At 39.9% G+C, this 21,501-nt stretch overlaps 1 protein-coding gene across 1 annotated transcript in view; it reads left to right on the forward strand.

The window, feature by feature from the left end:
• Positions 1-251: 251 nt before the first annotated feature.
• LOC113514897 (organic cation transporter protein-like) overlaps positions 252-21,501 on the forward strand; it is a 29,433-nt gene continuing 8,183 nt past the window's right edge. The window contains exons 1-2 of the mRNA XM_052894020.1: positions 252-527; positions 20,410-20,611. Of these exons, the coding sequence (XP_052749980.1) occupies positions 364-527; positions 20,410-20,611 (366 nt within the window). The 5' untranslated portion in view covers positions 252-363. The remainder of the gene's footprint in view (positions 528-20,409; positions 20,612-21,501) is intronic.

The raw sequence follows: 21,501 nt of genomic DNA on the forward strand, positions 1-21,501 counted from the left end.
TCTACGGCTTATTATTTTATAATTTCTTCGTGGGTACCTGCATGGTAATTACGTACTGTCATTAGATACATTTTTATAACTCTAGTACATTTAGTCACAGATGAGTCGTCAAATATTGTATACGATTTGACGCAGTAACTTCGCAAGGAGGTTTACATTGCGCCTTGTCACTTGGACTGTTAGTTACCTATGCTGAATAGATTTCGGCCGCATTTTTCCCGTGTTGTATTCTACCTCAAGCGAGGCACGTGTCTCGAGTTGTCACACGATAAAGTCGCGCTGGATCCGTATGCTCGCAGACGGTCGCTGTGCGTTGTACATTGTTGACGCTCTCTTTATTATGAGTCCATCGCGATCGCGATCATGACCGAGCACAAGGATGGAGTGCACCTGGACCCGATCCTGGCGGAGCTGGGCCAGTTCGGCCGGTACCAGATGTTCACCTACTGCTTCATAATATTCCCCATACTGTTCAGTGCTGTGTACAACGGACAGTATATATTTGCAGCCGCCGATCTTAAATACAGGTGAGTCTTTGGGATTAAAACTATCCTATTATGTTAGGGGTGGCCGACTTGACTGGACTCAAGAATTGCTGTCTACTGACGAAACCCTGTGCGATCTACCAATTACATACTTCGTGAAATCTCAAATGAAACGACATAGTTCAGTGCACAATTAGGTAGTACTGTAGTATTTCTTATTTTATTAAAGGGGAAAACATAAAACTGAAAACTATTCTTAGTAACTACTTATTTATATTAGTGTGAGCATTGCGTCTGAACATCTTTCGCTAGATTACCAAAATATTATATTTTTTGCCTTGCCACGATCGGCTGGACTAATAGTCGCAATGCACCGGTTGGCCACCCTTGCTGTATATTAATCCATGATATGAACTGTGTATTTTTTTGTGAAATCAATTTAGTTTTTGTAAACGTAACAAATATCTAAATATCTCAACATTTTTTGCATAGGTTGAAATGTCAATCAACCTGATTGTTTACCTGATGGAAAGTGACAACCATATAACCAAGTATATAAGCTGGATCTGTTCCATAGATTTCACAGTATAAATACAATGTGTCCCATTGTGACAGTATAGGCAATATTCCGCAATCGGTTCCCATCAGACGGGCCGTCAGGTTGTTTATCAGTTCCTGTAGTCTATAGAAAAACCTTTTTTTTTTTTTAATTTTGACTTCAAAAAATTATCTCAATTGAACCATATTTTTTGTGTTTGACTTAACATGACATCTTTGGGAATTCTCCACCAATTTTGATGAATATTTTTCTAATTGGCAAGGTTAACTCTCGTGCTATTGTATTAACATTATATCAGTGAAAGATCCTGTATTTTTTTTTATCTTAAATCGCCTATCTAAAGTAATGAAATGCCAAATTCATTAATTTATATTCATTGCTATATGACGCATTATCGTGTTTCTGATAATTGTAGGTACAAATTATATGATGTCTAACGTGTCTATATACAATTATTTATTTATTTATTACCAACTAATGGAGCTCGTCAGTTTCCCAATTTACTTTATTTCGATTCGAAATTCGACAAATTAATTATGTACAGTGTTAACATGTTGTTTTTTAAATTTTATGTTTATATTTATTTTTAAATGAATATAATTATCATAAAATTGACAATTTATGCACTAGTCTATATGCAAATGTCGTTTTTTTTTCTGTATTTATAAAAACTGGGGCGTAATGTGTGATAAGGTTTTTTATAATGCGAACATATTTGATATTGTTTTATATAACACATTTATGCGTTTTAGACAATAATAATTTACATGACATTTTGATGCAGTGTTTATTTTATAGAACAACTATTTTTTCCCCCGCGACTCCATCCGCGAGATTAAATTAAAATACACCAATCTTCTCCATCCCTAATAGATGTATATGTATACCAAATGTCACAAAAATTAGACGCTATGAGGTGACAAAAGAACTTACTTTCATATTTATAATATTAGCAAGGGTTAAGTAAAAATAAGAAAATTTGCGCAATAAAATATTAAGTCCTTATATCACTGGAGATAATTTCAAATGTATAGAATTCACACGATTGTCATAGTTGGGCTAATCTTAATAAAATAGATAAATACACATACATACATATCTATCGCACCTGTTTCTCATCAGGGTAGGCAGAAACAATGGAACGTTAAAAAATACATATAAGCAAGCACTTTTGAATTGTTATTTTTTATGTTTCCATCACTTAATTCGGATTATTATTATTTTAAATACCGTAGGTAGGACAGTAGAACGGCTCCCCACAAGATGGACTTCAAATACATTGCAGGCAGTCAGTGAATGTAGGTGGCTCAGTATGGTTCCTTATGCTAGTCAACGGGGGAAGCTGCTGGAGGGGGGGGGGGGGCGAGGGATTGTTAATAATGGGACCAAGGGTCCGGTTGCTAGTAATATACCCAACCAGGTCGACCTCAACGTGGGCAGAATTTTTCATTGCTCATTCGATAGCCTTTGGTGACGCACGCGTCACTACTGGCATCAATACTCCGTTGTGTAGCGCTGCCTTGTTGCACGGAGTCAGCGGATACGCAAACACGTCGGACACGAAGAAAAGTAGAGAACAACTTGGGCACGAGGTTCTCGTTCGTCGCCTTAGGTTCGCGCGCTTTTTAACGGCCGTCCGTTCGCGTACACGGCTCGCGCTGCCACCTCGTCGCGTCGCGAGTGCAGTGAGTGCATGTGAACAATTACAAGTGACAATTGTGTAGTGTTGTGAACTCTAGTGCATCGGACTAACAAGTGTTATCTGCGCCATAAGCGCAGCGCAAGCTCCGGAGCCGGTGCCAGAGACTATTTTTCGACACCCCGGCCATATCGGCACTACAAGTCACTCCGGTGACTACATTCCATTGTTACATTAACAATAGGCACACAATATCGGCGGGGCGGTTAACTGTACACAAAGCGGCCGGGTAACCGTCGCCCGGCCGGTGACTAATTGTATAAAGGGCGACTCATACCTGGACAGGTCCCAACAGGCATACACGCGGCTTGTAGCGGCTTATTTTTGTGTCCACTTTTATAGTAGCGCATTGTCCGTATTATAAATTTAATTAGATTGGCACCCGACTTAAGAGTCGGGTGTCTTATTTATAGGTCTGGGACAACATGTGCTGTCCCAGGATGACATTCCTCATTGTGGCCTTTTTAAAGGCCAAATGTGTGCCTCTTAAAGGCATTTTTCGATGAGCGCAGGGGCGCACATGTGATACATGACGACGCCCCTGCCTCGCCGGCGGTCTCCCTTCAGGAGGCCAACGACGAGCTGTCCTTTCCCCCGGGGACCACCTAGTGAGTACCCCGGAGCCGATGTCCCCTCAGGAGGTTGCTCCCAACCGCCCATCCTCTGAAACGGAAATGGAGCTTCCCAACGTCGTCGCCGAAACAGGCGACTCCTCCGACACTGCCTCCTCCTCGGAAGAGGAATTTCAAATTGTGGGTGCCAAGCGCACCAAACGCGCGAAGCGGGCGCGCGATCTTCCCCGCCTAAAACCCAACGTGCCAACGATTTTGTTATTAACGCCGTAAAACCGACCGCGATCACGTTTTAGATATATATATATATATATATATATATATATATATATATATATATATATATATATATATATATATATATATATATATATATATATATATATTAACTTCCTTCCTCAGGACAAACAGTGTGGGTTACCACACTTATGCCCTCGAGGAGGAGAAACGACTGCGCGTAGTAATACGCGGCGTCCCTAAGGAGCTGGACTGCCGACATCCTCGCAGATATCCGCTCTCAAAACTTTGTCCACGAGGTACACAGGATGTACCGCAGCAGGGCCAAAACGCCACTAGACATGGTACTAGTGGTACTAGATCTCTCCCCAGAGGGGAAATCTATCTTCAACATCCGAAGTGTCTTCCTGATCTCTGGCCTATCAGTATAACCGCCAAATAAGCGGACCTACCCCGGGCAGTGGTGCCAAAATTATGGGCACTTTTTTTTGCTACGCGCGCGAATTTTTTTAACAAACTCGCGTGAGTGGCACCCCGACCCCACCATTTTTATCTTTATTATGATGTCCCCGCGCTCCCCGTCCCGGCCAAAACAAGGCCTCCGCAAAAGCCACAAAGGCTCAGGCACCCCGCGCAGCACGCCCCGCGCCCCCTACTATCCCGCAGCCCTCAGCTGCACCACCTCCCCCGCCAAAAAACCCGACCTCCGGTCGTCAAGGCGACCCCCTCACCCACCATGCCATCTGCAACCGCTCCCACGCTTTTGTGGCATCGCCCGCTCCTCGCAACTGGAACGAACGTAGGCTCAAATCGCAACGTTCGCACTGGTAGCGAAACTCGCCAGCTCCATCGACGCTGGCGAGTATATATATATATATAAACGACCCGCAAGAAAATCGCAGCCGTCTGCGAGCACATCGGCGTACTAGTCGCCATCCTCAATTTTAACAACTAATTATGGATCTAAGGGCGAAAAGATGCAAACCTCGGTCCGTTAAGTTAGCGTTTTTCAACGCTAACGGACTACAAGGGCAAAGAGACGAAGTCCGTGAGTTTCTCACCGCCCATCAGGTGGACGTTCTCCTACTACAGGAGACCTTCCTCAAGCCTTCAATACGCGGTCCAAAAATCGCAAACTACAATATCGTACGCAATGACCGCATTAGTCGCGGCGGCGGTACGTTAATTTATTACCGAAGGTCCCTTCAGTGCATTCCGATCGACACGCCTCCGCTCGTAAACATGGAAGCCTCGATATGCCTCCTCGCGATGACAGACCATCGACCTATCTATATAGCATCGGCCTATCTCTCTCCCTCCAAAAAGCTACTCCGGGCCGACCTCCAAGCTCTCATGGACCTGGGGGATTATATACGGAGATCTAAACTGCAAGCACAGCCTTTGAGCTGTGCTTATATAAACGGTCTCACCCTGGAACGCCTTTCGCTTTCCATGGGTTTCGACATCCTTCCCCCAGTGCACTTCACGCACTATCCGGCAAACACTGCTCATCAGCCCTCCATCCTCGACATGGCCCTACTTAGCCTTAAGGCTGAGATAGGTCCATGCCGAACTCATCTCCGACCACCGCCCCGTGAAGCCCACCTGCAGACGGAGCGCCTCAATTTAAAACGGTCACGGACTGGAGCCACTTGAGAAAGTCGAGTCGACTAACTCTCCACCCTGGAGCATCCCGGACGTAGTCGAATCTATCGAGGAGACGACTACAGCCATAGACGCGCTAACAGAGCACCTGCAGTCGGCAGTCAAGGACTGCTCCAGGGAGGTTCCGGATACGGGCGACCGTAGATGGAATCTACCTGATGATATAATCTGCTATAAGAATACAGCCACACGAGCGTATGACCGCTATCCCTCAGAAGAGAACCGAACCCGCCTGCGAGCTTTACAGCGCGAAGTAAAAGAACTTCGGCGAGACAGATGGGATAAGTTCACCAAAGAACTCACCCCCTGCCATACCGCGTACTGGCGAGTAGCCAAAACCCTCAAAACAGACCAGTATTACCTTTTCCGCCCTTAGTCCGAACAAACAACAGTCCGGCCATATTTGATGAAGAAAAGGCTGAATGCCTAGCAGACAGCCTAGACATGCATGCCGAGCACCCTTCCGGTGCCCGATGATCATCTAGAGAATGTTTTGAACGAGGTGGAGCGTGTCGATCCCTCCAGTAGAGATCCCCCCCGTTACACTGGATGAGGTGCGAACACTCATCAAAGGAACTCCCAACCGAAAGGCACCCGGTGCCGACGGTATCTCTAACAGACTCCTTAAGAGTCTGCCAGAAACCATTCTGCTACTCCTAGTAGCGATCTTCAATGCGGCAATTACCAATGCCATCTTTCCAGATGCTTGGAAAGAAGCCGATGTCGTAGGCTTTCCCAAACCTGGGAAAGATAAGTCCCTTCCCACCAGTTTTCGCCCCATCAGTCTCCTCAGCTCGCTGGGGAAGCTGTATGAGAAGCTAATACTCGCACGCCTGAAAGACTGGCTTGGCAAATCCTGATCGATGAACAGTTCGGCTTTAGAGCCAAGCACTCAGCTGTTCATCAAGTACATCGTGTAGTAGAACACGTCCTCAACGCCCGACATGAAATCCAACGGGGTCACATGTGCCCTGTTTCTCGACGTAGCGAAGGCCTTTGACAAAGTCTGGCACAGCGGCTTGATTTTCAAACTGCACAAGATGGGAGTGCCAGACAGGCTCGTGCACATCATACGAGCCTTTTTGTCCAATAGGTCATATCGCTATCGCGTCAATGGAGTGCGTTCCAGCGCACGACCGATTAGAGCCGGCGTCCCTCAAGGCGCTGTCCTCTCCCCCACCCTCTTCTCGTTGTACACCAACGACATCCCGCGTCAGCCCCGAGTGCAAATCGCCCTCTTTGCTGATGATACAGCCCTATATGTGGACAGTACGTCGGCCGCCTGTGCAGCCAACAGGCTTCAACGGGCGGTGGACGAGCTGGCCTACTGGTTCAGAAAATGGCGCATCGAAGTCAACCCAGATAAAAGCGCCGCCGTGCTTTTCACGGCCATAAGAAAACCATCCCTTCCCGCCTCTATTCAGCTGTTTGGCACGCCCGTCCCCTGGACGAACGAAGCCAAATACCTAGGCGTGACACTAGATTCCAAGTTGAGTTTCGCATCTCATCTTAAGCGCGTCCGAGGCCTGGCCAATTTTATACTGGGACGCCTCCATCCCTTTATTAACAAGCGCAGCCAATTGTCGCTTAACGCAAAGCTGACGCTCTATAAAGCATGTATAAGACCGGTGATGACGTACGCTAGTGTCGTCTTCGCCCACGCCCTTCCTTCATTACTTCACCCCCTTCAGGTGGTGCAAAATAAATTTCTGCGACGTGGCCACGGGCGCCCCGTGGTACGTGCGCAACGTGGATCTACACCGCGACCTCAAAATACCCACTATAAGGCAATTCATGAAGCAAGCGTCTCGACGCTACTTCGCCTCAGCCGAGTCCCATTCAAATCCGCTCATAGTAAGAGCGGTCAAATACAAACCCCCCATAGAGAACGTCGCTCCAAAACGTCGTCGCCCGAGGCACGCACTCTTGGACCCCGATGATCCAACTACGACGGCAAACGCGTCTTCCTCCCTACCTACCGCGGAACCCTCGACAAGAGCCCCTACAAACACACCCACACATCGCACACACCGCCCCCCCCGGCGGGGGCGAAGAACCCTCGCGACACACGGTCCGCGCGCGATCAGGTTTGCGCCCGAGCGCATAACAACCGCGTCGCAATCTCACCCACCCAGACGTACCGACCCTTCGCCGTCCCTCGACGGGGGTCGAAGTGCGGTGGCCTAAGCCGAGGCCGAGCCACTCGCGCCCTTAGGCGCACACACACACCGCAGTCCATAAGAAAGAGTCGACACCTCTGTCGCTCCCCTCTCGCGGGCTTGGAGTGCCATCAGCACTCGCCCCTGCATTCGCGTCCGGTGAAGCTGTAAAGGCCACACACGGCCAACAGCAAACACATTCAGAAAAAAAAAAAAAAAAAAAAAGACCTCAACGTGGTTCTCCCTGGAAACCATCGTGTTGTATTCCAAGTGTATTCATCACGATGGGCTAACTGACCTGCCTTTTCATCCTCACCTATCATCCCTCACTGGTCCCCCGCCGGTGTATACCGATAGCGCAGGCGGGGTTACCATGCCATTATCACCGATTAAACTAAACTATTTTTATCATTCAAAAAGGTGTTTATTGTTAAATAAAAATTTAAAAATATATTTTTTAAAGATTCATACCGATAGATTGTGTACATTCGTACCTACGAACGGCATCCGTTCACGACTTGTTCACATAGATTCACACCTGTCTTATTAGGTGATGCTGGAGGCACCTCATGAGTTTACATGTGTGAATAAAGTGCTCTATCTTGAAAGCCATATGACGGTATTACGTACCTACGTAATGTTTTCACACGTGAGTATCATTGCTTCCTATGCCACCGTGTTAGGCTGATACGAGATACGGGTAAGTTCGTCTTTGCTAATTTTGTTATTAACTGTTTGTTATTACTGTATGTTTTAGTTATATATATATATATATATATATATATATATATTATTCTCGTGTCACGGTGTTTGTTATCAAACTCCTCCGAAACGGCTTTACCGATTTTTATGAAATTTTGTGTGCATATTGGGTAGGTCTGAGAATCGGCCAACATCTATTTTTCATACCCCTCAATGATAAGGGTGAAAATGTTTTTTTTATTTTTTTAACAAATTTTTCCAAATTTTTCCATTTTTATTTTATTATGATTTAGCATTAAAAAATACACAAAACTTTTTCACCGTTTTACGATCAACCCCTGTATTTTAATCGCGATTTTTATATTTCGCAATAAGTAGTAAATCAACGTTTACGGGGTCAGCTAGTGTATGTGTATATATATATATATAAGAATGAATATACGAGTATTTCTTTTATAACAAGCGTCCAGTAAGAATTTCTGAAAATTTTGTGATTTATTTATTTATTTATAGCAAGGCAACAGATTACAAATTAATACATTTATAAAATAATTATTACATAAAACAGCATTAAATACTCCTACTACTACTCCAATAACTGCTCTGCATAACATTCGATATTATATACATTAAAAGAATGACGGCTATAAATGTAAAGTAACAAAATTGGCAGCTTTAATGTAACATTGCAAGGATTGTTGGATGAATCTTGATAGTGAAGAACATAGGCTTCTGTCTACCACGGTCGATCAACCACCCGGTCACGCGAACAAAGGCGTGGGTAAAAGTCGTTAAATAATATTACGACACCATGAAATAGATATAATATTATGTACGTGTACATAAAAGAAAATCGTGACGTGAATTTAAAGCAATTTAAAAGAATTGACTTTGAAACAATAATATTCAGCGGTAAATAATATTAACACTTCTGCACAGTACATAATGCTTCAGTAAAATATGTTTTGAACAATGCCGTTTATCATAAACGGTATTTCTTATGTGAAAATAGCTATTATTATTGTAATGCACCTGTCACGTACTTACTGCGTTCATAAAAATATTGTAACACAATGATCCATTTAATTTGAAACTAGTTGTAAATTGTTAGCTTATTTAACATTTCATTGCACTAAAAAAATAAAAATATACAATGACAATTGGCAAATTCAAGTGAATTACACTAGTATAAAGTACAGATTAAAATATATACATAAAGGTACAAAAGGCAGTCTTATCGCTAGGGCAATCTCTTACAGACAAACTTTGGTTAAAGGAGAACAGATAGGAATTTTCTTGCGTGGATAATAAAAAGTATTAATATGGATCTGCGTATCTAATAAATTTACTCAAATTCACGTTCGAGTGACAAAAATGCAATAGTGTATCTATTTTTATTAATTTTCATATACTATATATAACTAACTTTTACCCATGACTTCGTATGCTTTTTTTTCTGAATGTGTTTGCTGTTGGCCGTGAGTGGCCTTTACAGCTTCACCGAACGCGTATGCAGGGGCGTGTGCAGATGGCACTCCAAGCCCGCGAGAGGGGAGCAACAGAGGTGTCGACTCTTACTTGTGGACTGCCGCGTGCGCCTAAGAGGCTCGGGCCTCGGCTTAGGCCACCGTATTTCGACTACCGTCAAGGGACGGCGAAGGGTCGGTATGTCGTGATGGGTGGGAACTCGGAGTCGGTTGTGTGCGCTCGGGCGCAAACCTGATCGCGCGTGGACCGTGTGTCGCGTGGGATCTTCGTTCCCGCCGGTGGAGACGGTGTGTGCGGTGTGTGGGTGTATTTGCGGGGGCTCTCCGCGAAGATTCCGCGGTAGGGAGGTTGGGGAGCGCGTTAACTATCGTAATTAGATCGTCCAAGAGTGCATGCCTCGGGCGACGACGTCGGGGACTGACGTTCTCCGTAGTGGATTTGTATTTAACCGCATTTACTATGAGCGATTTCGAGTGGGACTCGGCTGAGGCGAAGTAGCGTCGAGACGCTTGCTTCATGAACTGCTTTATCGTGGGTATTTTGAGGTTGTGATGTAAATCCGCGTTGCGCACGAACCACGGGGCGCCCGTAGCCCGTCGTAAGAATTTATTTTGCACCACCTGAAGGGGGCGCAGCAACGAAGGGAAGACGTGGGCGAAGACTACGCTGGCGTACGTTATCACCGGTCTGATACAAGCTTTGTAAAGCGTCAGTTTCGCGTTAAGCGAAAGTTGGCTGCGCTTATTGATGAAGGGATGGAGGTGTCCTAATATAAAATTGGCCAAGCCTGGAACGCACTTAAGACTTCGTATGCGTAGGTTTAGAATTAGGTAACCACTTCTAGACGATGCATCAAGACAAAACATACACCAAATTTCGGCAAGGAGCGCGTAATACCCCTGGTATTGCAGGCGTTCATAGGCTACAGTAACCGCTTTCCTTGGTAGAATTCATTCTCGCGAAATAAACATCAAATGAAAATGTCTCACTTCAGTCACGCGTGACTAAGCAGACGATTCTTTTAACAAGTCCGCCACGCACCGGCCCCGGTCAAGCATAACATTGGTCCAAACTATAAAACATAATGCAAAATAAGTTTTTTGGTCTAATTAGACACGTAATTATTATGTTTTCAGTATAATTGTTATTCACTGTAGCGTTAAATTTAGAGCCACAATAATATAAAATCAACAAACCAGAACTCTGCAATGCACTTGTAGTCGTCGCTCCATCTAGCCACACTAGATGGAGAACATAGGCCTCCCCCATAGACTGCTGTAAGGAACGGTCCTGAGCCATCTGTATACACTGACTCCCTTCAACACATTTGAGGTCATTACTCCATCTCGTAGAGGGGGGGGGGATAGTGTTACCCTACACTGTGCATGCCTGCTTAAAAGGTCGCCATTTAAGACTTACCTTTCTTCCGGTTGTCGGTTCTTCGAGCTATGTGACCAGGCCATTGCCACTTCAGCTTGCTTTTATTCCTTTTCGCTTTTATATGCGTGTATGTATGTTCTTAAATTCTGAATGGTGGGATATGGCAGTGAATTTACAGGGTACAGAGGAATAACACCTGAGTCCTCAGAAATGGCAACGTATGGGACCCCCCAAATGCAATGTGTATGCAAACACTACTGCTTCACGGTAGAAACATGAATGGGACAGAGGTCCCTACAAAATTTATCATAGGACAGAGATACATTTATTGGTACTTACTTACATGTTAGTTGCGATGTGTCGATGATCACAATAAATATCAGATGACGTTTTTGGAGGATAATAGGCCATTATAGTTCAGTCATTCTTCCTTATGGTACCGAGGTGGACGGTTTGCGTCATTGAATTGATGGGCAATTGATGGGAATTGAATGTTCACGGTGGCTCATAAAGCAAACCTAGTGTAGATGTTAATGTTTTATTTTTTTATTGGATGAAAATCGAGTGGTAACCCCGCCTGCGCTAATGGGATACGCTGGCGGGGCACCAGTGAAGTGATGATGTTGAAACACGAATGGGACAGAGGCACCCAAGCAATCGACTTTTGTACAAAGTCTCCCTCTGGTTCATGCCGAAACGCAGTCGTCCAAGTACAACAGTTTTAGCCTAATAATTTTAAAAGCACCTATTACAGTCCAAACGTGTAGCACTGTACCCAACACCATACGAGTCCTTACTCAGCCAGTGAGGAAGATTGTTATTTTTACTTCCTCATTTAATTCACTTCCTTTTCTATTCGTTTGTATTGTTACAAGTATAAGCAGCAGGAAAACAAATGGCCACGTCCACTGATTTACTTTTTACTACATTCTGCAGTCACGACTAAGACCACAAAGACAAGTTTGTAAAGAACGCATCCGAATAGGTTTTGAACGAACTATCCAGTGATATAAATTTGCATTATGATCAATGAAGTAAATATTATTAACTAGATGAAGACGTGTGATATGTCTGTGGCAAAATAAATAAATAAATAAAAAACTTTTTCGAAAAGCCTATACTGTGTCATATTGAATAAGAATAAATTAAATAACTATACAATACTAATTGCAATTACAATATGAAGGGGGGAAAGGGATTGTTAGCAATGGAGTTTGACAGCTCCATTGCTAGCAATATGCCCTATTAGGTCGACCTCCACGATGGTTCCCACTGGAAACCATCGTGAACAATTCTTTTTGAATTTGTCACAATAGGCCAACTGACCTGCTTCATCCTCACCTACCATTCTTTACTGGTGCTCCGCCAGCATATCCCGATAGCGCAAGCGGGGCTACAATTCCATTATCACCCATTAAAAAAAAATACAATATGAATATATACATCCATACCTAAATAATGAATAATAATAATACAGAAAATACATACAATTTCAATGACTGGATAATATTGTAACAAACTCTTAAACTAAATCTAAAGTAAAAAAAGGGTTGTCCTCTTCTGTCCTACTTGCTGTGTCCAAGAGGGTCCATAATTGAAATAATATCTTTTTTTTTTTTTATACAACTTAGAATGGCAAACAAGCTGACGACCCACCTGATGGAAAGTGGTAACCGTCGCCTATAGACATGTGAAGTGCCATGGACATAACAGAGTATACTGTTTAGCCCATGATACCCCCCATACGTTGCCATTCCTGAGGACTCAGGTGTTATTCCTCTGTAACCTGTAAATTCACGCCATATCCCACCCTTCAAACCAAAACACAGCCATGCAAACACAACTGTTTGACGGTTGAAACACGAATGCGACAGAGGTACCCAAGCAATCGACTTTTGTACAAAGTCTCCCTCTGGTGTATATATATGTATATCTAATGAATGATACTATTAAGTGGAAAGTTTATTCAGTGTATGTGTAAATACAAAATAAATGAAAATAAATAAATAAAATGTTAAAAACAAAAATAGCAAATCTTACGTGCAAAAATGAATATACCTAACGATACGATAGTAATGATCCGTATCCCGTCTGAGTGTCTTGTAGACTTGTTAACAGGTATCAAACGAGACAGATGTTACATACATTAAATAATTAAACGAACGTCTGTCCGTGGCATTGAACTATATAATATTATTCACAGTAGGAAAAATAATGCCTGACGCCGGTTCGAATAATCTATATTTACATAAATACAGATTTTCTTTCCAAGTAGATTTTGAAAAAATCAATACAGAAGTACTATAGTATATATATATATATATATATATATATATATATATATATATATATATATATATATATATATATATATATATATATATATATATATATATTTATTCATTTATTTATACCTGTTTTCAATTGTAAAGACATTTTATTTATTTATTTTTAACTATAACATTTAAGTCGATTGGTGTACATGAATACAGATTGAAATATATACATAAAGGTACAAAAGGCGGTCTTATCGCTACGGCAATCTCTTACAGACAACCTTGTATGACTGTAACTACTAATGAACTGTCAGTTTTCTCATATTGGGTTTGCTGGAAGAAATCTCTATTGGAGATAGGCTCGCCTTTGTGCACTATTATGTTTGTTTTTTCTATTTCAATAACTTTTTGTGTACAATAAATAATAAAGAAAGAAAGAACGAAGTTAAGAGAAACGGGTTGATAAATGAAATGCTTAATATTGAAGTTCTCTTTTTATCACGTCTTCATCGGTAGGAAAACATAAAGATTAATATAAATACAATATAAAAATATACAAGACGGCACATGATGGCCAGTAATATAAAAGGCGTATTATGATGGCCAGTAATACGCCACAGAAGTAAACCCCGTACATTACACAAATATTAAAAGGATCAGTATATAACTAAACCCGATTGATTCTAAATCTCTCTATCTAATATATTTCTAATACGAATACATTTCCAGTTGTTCTGCTATTACGGACGCTTATGCGCGGCGGTAGTCACTTATCATATATATGTGTGTATATATGTATATATATATATATATATATATATATATATATATATATATATATATATAATAATGAGTAGGGATAATATTTATATTATTATATGTATCACATCTCCCATATCTAGAACTAACAAAAAATTTTTCATTGTGCCTTCTACCAAATTGTTTATAATTACTCCTCTCCATCCAAAGGTTGCCTGGAAGAGATCGCTCTTAGCGATAAGGTCGCCCATTGTTTCCTCATTGTGATTATTTCTTGTAATTGTTAATATTTATAATAAGTTTACTATTGTAATCTTTTGGAGAAAACAATAAAGAGTATCTATCTATCTATCTATCTATCTATCATCAGGTGATCCGTACGAGTATGTTCTGTTACAACCCCAGCAAGTAGACATATTATTGCTGAATAGCATATTAATTTATTTACATTCAAATCAGCAGTAAAAAACATACAGAAATCTTGACTTCTAAAATTCAAAAATTGACGTACATATTTAAAAGACTTAGATCTGCTGCTGACCTTAAATTACTTAAGAGTACTTATTTTGCCTTATGCTAAACTTAAATAACTTATTGCATAATGGCTCGGGGTGCCTTTTTATTTTATTGTTATTTTTAGAAAATTCACATCTCCCCTCTTAACAGAGAGAGAGATGACAAACTAACCCCCGGCAAAAGCACAGTCGGCCGGAGTTCAGGGCCCCAGTAAGAGAAACCGGCGAACAATGCGGGCAGTATCTAAGAGTACCGCTTTCTGCATCTTTCCCGGGAGTGTTATTATTGTTATTATGTTATTATTATTATTGGTTTTAGACTTTTATAATTTCTTTTTATATTTTGGTTTATTTACTTGCTCTTTGTATAGCCAGTGGCCGAGTGTGTGGGCCAGAATACCGTAACACAGTACGGATCCTAGTACGGATTCTGGCCACTTCCAATGCCAGTCTATATAGATTCGATTTTGTAAAATGTATAAATGAAGTGCCATTGTGATAGAAAAAAAAATATATTATTATTATGCCTGTATAAACTCATACGAACTCTAAATCAGTCAGTCGTAATTTAAGCAGCCAAATTACTGCCCAGCTACGCACCTAGTTCCTGCCCGCCGGACTGGCCAGTAAAATTAACTAGTTGGGTTTACCATCCGGGCTGAATAAAACCCTGAACCCCTTAGTTCAAGCGTCAAATATATATATATTTGTTTCCAACCAAACCCCATAAAAATGGGGGGAAAGGGATTGTTAGTAATGGAGACTGAGAATCCTATTGCTAGCAATATACCCAACCAGGTCGACCGCCTCGCGGTTCCCCCTGGAAACTATCATGGTTAATTCCTGATGAATTCATCATGATGGGCTAACTGGCCTGTTTTCATTCTCATCTATCACCCTTCACTGGGCTCCGCCAGCGTATCCGGGCCAGACTTTGTCGATCTCTGTCCCATTCGTGTTTCAACCGTGAAGCAGTTGTGTTGGCATGACTGTGTTTCGGTTTGAAGGGTGGGATATGGCGTGAATTTACTGGGTACAGAGGAATAACACCTGAGTCCTCAGGAGTGGCAATGCATGGGGAGTATCATGGGCGAAACAAAATGTCCATAGTACTGCTCATGTCTATAAACGGTTACCACTTTCCATCAGGTTGACATAAAAAAAAACCTCATGAAAATTGACATACCTATTTACATATGATATTTGGTATGTAGAAGGACATAGGATACTTCATATCCCTAAGATGACCTTATGCAAATGACGGCATTGAAGTCTTCATATATGCTAAGCTCGACTTAATCATAATATACTTCCTTAATATATTACCGGTAATTTGTCAAGTATTTTTCCTTTCCAAGTAAAACAGTTTCCAATAAGAAGTACCCGTGTACTAAAGTATTTTTCCTTTAATTGGTTCCTACTTTGAAGGGTATTAATTATTTGTATAAAACACTAGTGATTCACCCTGGATTTCAATGACTAGATGAGTATAATATCTGTATTTTTTTTTTTATAAAATACATCCTGTTATTTACTGATAATGTGTCTTTCTATACATGAAAGAATTTTCAAAACCAGTTTAGATTTTTTTTTAATTTTTGGGTTTATCTATAACAACAGTATTGTGACAGTTGACGAATTATTTTTACATAATGTCGATAAACGATATCGTTTTTTGGGAGAATTATTTACAGAACGACATAATTTGTACTCTATTATTAATTAGCACTTATATGTATGTATTAAATGTAATGTATCGTGTACCCAATAATAATTTTGCACGCTTTAGAATACAAGGCGAACATTTGTACTTCATCTAATAGATCAATATCTGTAAAAAACAATGTTCACGCAAATAAACAAATCTAATCTAATCTACAAATCTTTCCTCTTTATAATAATAGTTTAAATAAAATAAATAAAATATGTTACATTGCAAATGAGAAATAAAAGAACTCCGTGTCTCCAAGTAAATGCATCCTAACAACTTACAAACTTGTTATGTCTTGACACAATATAAGTATATTTTGATTCATTATAAAAAATGACGGCTTCAAATGCCGAATAAAACAACCGATAAACCAAGACGTTTTGGCATAAGTAATTAACATAGGTAAACTGAAAATATTTAAATAAAAAATGGAGTTGATTAGATTTTACTCCGCGATGAGCAGTATCTTGCTCAGTAAAGCTACAGCGCGTTACTTGTAATAAATTTTATAAGAATTTAACACGAGAGTAAACCCTATCGATTGCAAAAATGATTCTCAATATCGTTTCAGAATTGGTGACGACAATCGAAAAAACGTTAAAATAAAGCGACTTAAAACATATCAAATATAACATAAGAGCAGTAGAGAAATAACCTAAAAATTTCATGTAAAAAGAGGAAATTAATAAATTGATTGATACAGTGGTATTTAGATAGATAGTGTGGTGGTCAAAGTGCGGGGCCCAACTCAGCACGGCTCGACACAGAAACGCCGCGACGCTGTATTACAAAAAGAAAAAAAAATTAGCACAACTATCGTGTAATATGTACACAAATATAATAAACTGACAGATGGAGACTTTGTACAAAAGTCGATTGCTTGGGTATCTCTGTCCCATTCGTGTTTCTACCGTGAAGCAGTTGTGTTTGCATGGCGGTATTTCGGTTTGAAGGGTGGGATATGGCGTGAATGTACAGGGTACAAAGGATTAACATCTGAGTCCTCAGGAATGGCAACGCATGGGGGGTATCATGGACGTATATACATACACATATTTGTACTAATGAATAAATAAATAAATCTTTTATATCTTCAATCAAAAACTTCATAATAAAAATAAAAAAAAAACAACACATACTCTGTTATGTCCATGGTACTCATGTCTATAGGCGACGGTTACCACTTTCCATCAGGTGGGCCGTCAGCTTGTTTGCCATTCTAAGTTGAATAAAAAAAAATATCAAAAAAAAATATACTACTATATGTAGGTCACACTGGTAAATTTTCAATAAAAAACAACTTGTTTTGAATTCTTCACTGAATTCAAGCGCGTTCATTATAAACAAAGGAACAAGTTATTGGCAAATTGCGACGAGAAATGCTTTAGAATTGACATCATTATATGAACAGGTGGTAGTTCATTTCGTTGTATAAAATGTAATGAACACACGACACCAATATTGAATTTTTCATGTAAATAAATTTAAAAATATAAATAAATATTATAACAGGCACTTGTCGCTGAAAAGCTCCAAAGTCCTAGTCATCGCCGTGAGGTAACTTGTTTGTTGGTATTTTAAAGATTGCATTTTGGAAAGTGTACGCAGGAACTGCATAATTCCTTCAGTATGCTTCTACCATTTATCAACAATGTGCCGGGAACGATTTCACACTATGTCTGATATTCCACTTATTCATAGCAAGTGCTTCGTTTTATCGTTTCTTATACGAACAGCCAAGAAGAGAAATTCTTTTCCGGTATGTTTACAGATCCCTTTAACATAGGACCTCATGTTAATACTAGAAATGTCGAAGCTAGACTGAATAGACATCTTATTATAATCACTTAAGAACAGCTTAAACTGTAGTCAAACACTCAAATTTAATATAATTTATACAAATATAAAATGAAGTATTAATTTGTATATAAATTAATATTTAATTATGTAATATTATTTATTCCATATGCATTTGTATCTATTCTTAGAGCACTGGTGTATTTTAACTGCCTGCTAACTACATTTTTTGTATTGGGTTGGCTAAAAGAAATCTCTTTTAGAGATAGGTCCACCCTTAATCACAATATTTATGCAATTGCTGTCTTATCTATGCAATTTATTGGAATCGGAATTCGGTAATCGTCATCTATAAATATGAATAACGCCATGGGCATCATAGAATATACTGTAACGTCCACACGTTTATGGCACACTTGTTGCTTTTCTTTCTCACTAATTACTTTATCTTTCCGATCGGAACACAACGCGCATATTACCTATTTCTTTACGACAACAATGTATAAGATGGTGGTGAAAACATTTTTCTTTTTAAATGACTTCTAAATGAAGTTCTAATTTCGGTTGATATTTTTTTGTGGTTATGTTACACGATTACGTCGTCAGAACCGTTTTTAATAATTCTTTTTTCAATCGATAGAGTTTAATTTCCTATTTTGTTCCTATGAAATCATGATCTGATTGTAAAGCCAAAATACAAGTTTGTCAAATGGGTCTTCTATTCTTTTCTTAATTTTTTTTTATACAACTTAGAATGGCAAACAAGCTGACGGCCCACCTGATAGAAAGTGGTTCGCCTATAGACAATTAGTACCATATTGAACTGTTTCGCCCATGAAATGGACTCGGGTTTTATTCCTTAAATATCAAATTAATTATTATTGGACGAAAATACTTTAAATATCAAATAATTTCCCTTAACTCAATTTTGTTTTTTTTTTTGTGTCATAAAATAAAGTAGTACTTGCTTTACTAGCATTTTTGTCTTTAAATTGTTAATATGAATTATCATATAATAATTTATTACTCATGAAATTTAAAATGGATGCAGTTCAAAGTGCAGGTTGCGAGGATTCGCCAGTACTTACGTATGTCGAAATAGACAGTCGCTAATCATCATTGTGTGATAAGTCACAAATGTTGTTTGTCCGCTCCTCTCGTCCCGTGAACTCTTTGTTGTTTAATTTATTCTCCATTAAGTGCTTATAAATAAAATATGTGACGCGACGAGCATACGGACATTGTGAAATGCAGTTTGAAGAATGCGGATAGAAGATCTGCTCACCTACTCGTGTTGCTTGCAAGTGTCATTTGCTTGCATATTGCTTAGCAACAGAGTGTTGGAAAACTGGAAATACTTGTAGCGTCAGAGAAGATATGGTCGCCATTTCTTAGTTAAAGAATTATGTATTAATAAAAATGCACATTTAATTGAATTCAAATCTTTGAATTCAATTAAATGTGCATTCAAAGATTTGAATTCAAATTGAGACTATTTGAACAGTTTTATTTTGTTCCAATGTATATATTTTATTTTGAAAATACATTTGATTACCAGCGTCTGTATCTTCGTTATTATCAATTTGGGATAAAAAGCAAACCGAACATCCTAATATTCTTTAAATTTCATCTGAACCTTTTCAGAAAACAAAAGAATGTAGAGATTATTGTTCTTGATAAGTTGGGTTGATTTTTTTATACAACTTAGAATGGCAAACAAGCTGACGGCCCACCTGATGGTAAGTGGTAACCGTCGCCTATAGACATGATCAGTACCATGGACATAACAGAGTATACTGTTTCGTCCATGATACCCCCCGTGCGTTGCCATTCCTGAGAACTCAGATGTTATTCCTCTGTACCCTGTAAATTCACGCCATATCCGACCCTTCAAACCAAAACACAGCCATGCAAACATAACTTCTTCACGGTAGAAACACGAATGGGACAGAGGTACCCAAGCAATCGACTTTTGTACAAAGTCTTCCTCTAGTTGTTTGTCGAAACCTCTAAATTAAAAAGTCAAAATTTCTAGAAACTTCGTATTGATTAAAATAAAGCCATCGTTGTGGCTTTTATTTAAAATTTAGAATTTGTTTTTTTTTTATGGATGATAATGTAATGGTAACCCCGTCTGTGATATCGGTATATACTGGCGGGGCATCAATGAGGTATGGTAGGTGAGAATGAAGCAGGTCAGTTGGCCCAAAGTAACGAATTCATAAAGAATTAATGAAGGTGGATCGATCTGATAGGGTATCTCTGATCTGATAGCAATGGTGTTGCTAGATCCCCAATACTAAAAATCCTTTTCCCCCTTAACAATTGGTTTGGAGAATGATGCCATAAAATCACGCCCAATGAGTAGATAACCAATGTGTAAGTGTAAAAAATGTGAATTTCAGATGCGAGGTACCACAATGCGAGTCGTCCTCCCCGGAGTACGCGGCCGGCGGCTGGACCGCGTGGGCGTACCCGGAGTCAGGGGGCCGCTGCGAGCGGCTGCGGTCCCTCGGCGACACGTGCACGGTTGGCGCCTTCCACGTGAACGAGACCGAGAGGTGCACCTCCTGGGTTTACGAGAACAATAACACAATTGTTCAAGAGGTCAGTATTTTTTAAACGATCATTTTGGAATTGCAGCCTCGTCTGCGCTGGAATAATTTGGCAGTAAGAGATTAAAATAGCCAACCATTCCAATCGTGACAAATTTATCAGGAACTATGATGGTTTTCTTAGTGCGTGAATGTCGACCTTACAAAGTATATATATATATATATATTTAATGGACGATAATGGAATGGTTACCCCGCCTGCGCTATCGGTATACGCTGGCGGGGCACCAGTGAGGGGTGATAGGTGAGGGTGAAAGCAGGCCAGTTAGCCCATCGTGACGAAACGATTAATCACGATGGCAGGGAGAACCACGTGAACCTGATATGGTATATAGTTATTAACTGTTAGATCCGATTCCCGAACAATCCCTTTCCCCCTACAAAGTATATTGCTAGCAATGCGACCACTATTCGACGTTATTAACAATTATCTCTCTCGTTCAATCGTTGATATAAAAATTATCTGAAATTACAATCTATATTTTTTTATTGATATTAAAATAAATTATATATTGTCCTTATTTTAACCGTTCTTTGTCAAAGCAATAATGTTAGGAATGATTAGATTACAGCGCACTGAACTGGTATTAACTGGATTGACCCAAAATACGGCTTTCGTTACCGCTAAACAATATTTTTTTATTGATTTATATACTGTAAAGGAGACTATTTTTTGCTATAAGGCCAGTCTTTGTCAATGATTTTAGCATTAAGTCCACCATGTACACATATTTGTACTAATGAATAAATAAATAAATAAATAAATCTTTTATATGTTCAATCAAAAACTTCATAATAAAAATTAAAAAAAAAAAAACAAATAACACATACTCTGTTATGTCCATGGTACTCATGTGTATAGGCTACGGTTATCACTTTCCA

Source organism: Galleria mellonella, unplaced genomic scaffold (genome assembly GCF_026898425.1).
Source record: "Galleria mellonella isolate WM207_F2 unplaced genomic scaffold, CSIRO_AGI_GalMel_v1 utg1899, whole genome shotgun sequence".
Lineage (NCBI taxonomy): Eukaryota > Metazoa > Arthropoda > Insecta > Lepidoptera > Pyralidae > Galleria > Galleria mellonella.